The sequence below is a fragment of the Merops nubicus genome, unplaced genomic scaffold, assembly GCF_000691845.1.
Source record: "Merops nubicus isolate BGI_N331 unplaced genomic scaffold, ASM69184v1 scaffold15297, whole genome shotgun sequence".
Taxonomy (NCBI): domain Eukaryota; kingdom Metazoa; phylum Chordata; class Aves; order Coraciiformes; family Meropidae; genus Merops; species Merops nubicus.
In genome coordinates this window covers 147,542-149,251 of record NW_008619734.1, presented here as the reverse complement: position 1 = coordinate 149,251, position 1,710 = coordinate 147,542, and the positions used below count along the sequence as shown (strand labels likewise).

Here is a 1,710-nt window from a genome sequence, read left to right as displayed (position 1 = left end):
CTCTTTCCCCCTTCACTTAGTTTTGTGATTTTCTACACGTTTACAAACTGAGTTACTCTGTTTGTTTGTTGTCTTCAACACTGTTCATACTTCCTACAAATAGTTTTATACTGTCAAACGTGTCCCTCAGGGATCAGTACTGGGACCGGTGCTGCTTAACATTTTCGCCAGCAACATGTGTGGTGGGATCGAGCACACCCTCGGCAAATTTGCAGAGGACACCAAGATGTGTGGTGCAGTTGACACTCTGGAAGAAAGGGATGCCATCCAGAGGGACCCTGACTGGCTTGAGAGGTGGGCCCATGCCAACCTCAAAGTCCAACAAGACCAAGTGCAAGGTCCAGCACCTGGATCGAGGCAATCCCAAGCACAAGCAGGTTGACCAAAGCAGGTTGACCAGAGTATGGACTGAAGGTAGTCCTGAGGAGAATGACTTGGGGTGCTGGTCGATGAAAAACTCAACATGAGCCAACAAGGTGCGAGTGCAGCCCAGAGTGTACCCAGGGCTACATCAAAACAAGCATGGCCACCCCATCAAGGGAGGTGACTCTCCCCCTCTACTTCACTCTCATGAGACCCCACCTGAAGTACTGCATCTGGAGCCCCCAACACAAAAAGGACATGGACCCGTTGGACAAGGTCCAGAGGAGGTCCACAAAGATGATCAGAGGGCTGGAAGACATCTCCTGAGAACACGCTGAGAAAGTTGGGATTGTTCAGCCTAAAGAAGAGAAGGCTCCAGGGAGACCTTACTGCAGACTTCCAGTATCTGAAGGGGGCCTACAAGAAGGCTGGGGAGGGACTCCTTACAAGGGCCTGTTGCAACAGGGCATGGGATAATGGGTTCAAACTGGAAGAGGGCAGATTTAGATGAGATGTAAGGAAGAAGTTCTTCACCATGAGGGTGGTGAGACACTAGACCAGGTTGCCCAGGGAAGCTGTGGATGCTCCATCACTGAAGGTGTTCAAGACCAGGTTGGATGGCACCTTGTGCAGCCTGGTCTAGTGTGGGGTGTCTCTACCTGTAGCAGGGTGGTTGGAGCTAAATGATCTTATGGTCCCTTCCAACCCAAATCATTCTATGATTCTATGAAATTGTGGTGCTGGAATATATGCTATAATTATATATCAAACACATAAAAACTTTATCATAAAAACTTTATCATCTTAACACCATTCAAAAGCTGGGGAAAAAAGGCCCAAATCTGGCACGAATTCCAAAAGGACATTCTGCAATTTATTTTTAAATGTTCATAAATTTGTGTGCCCTCTCATCACAATGGCGACAGCAGAATGTGTTGCTTTAATTACAGTTGTTGCCTATGTGGAATACAGAGACGATCGGCATATGATGGGGAAAGCATTTCTGAAGCGAAACCACAAAATTACATCTCACAAAAAAGTAAGTTCGAGGACTTGAGTCTCCTACCTTGGAGACTTTTAAGACGCATCTGGATGTGTTCCTGTGTGACCTGCCCTGGACTAGATGGTCCTGCTCTGGCAGGGGGGTTGGACTCGATGATCTCTGGAGGTCCCTTCCAACCCCTAACATTCTGTGATATGTTACAGCATGACGCACACAACTACAGGGTTCTAAAGACGACTTTTTTCCTAGGCACAGCAAGACGGGGGAGGAGCAGCGAGCGCTCACCTGTCTCTGCACCCTGGGGGACGCGGTGTGGAGCAAGGAGAAGAGGTCCTGGAGCAGCG

The 1,710-nt window shown here is 48.5% G+C and overlaps 1 protein-coding gene across 1 annotated transcript in view; it reads right to left on the bottom strand.

Annotated features, from left to right (window-relative positions):
• MYCBP2 (MYC binding protein 2, E3 ubiquitin protein ligase) overlaps positions 1 to 1,710 on the bottom strand; it is a gene marked incomplete at both ends in the record, with an annotated part of 162,897 nt that overhangs the window by 16,178 nt on the left and 145,009 nt on the right. Inside the window, 1 exon segment of the mRNA XM_008943913.1 lies at positions 1,652 to 1,710. This exon segment is cut by the window's right edge and continues 226 nt beyond it. Within this exon segment, the coding sequence (XP_008942161.1) occupies positions 1,652 to 1,710 (59 nt within the window).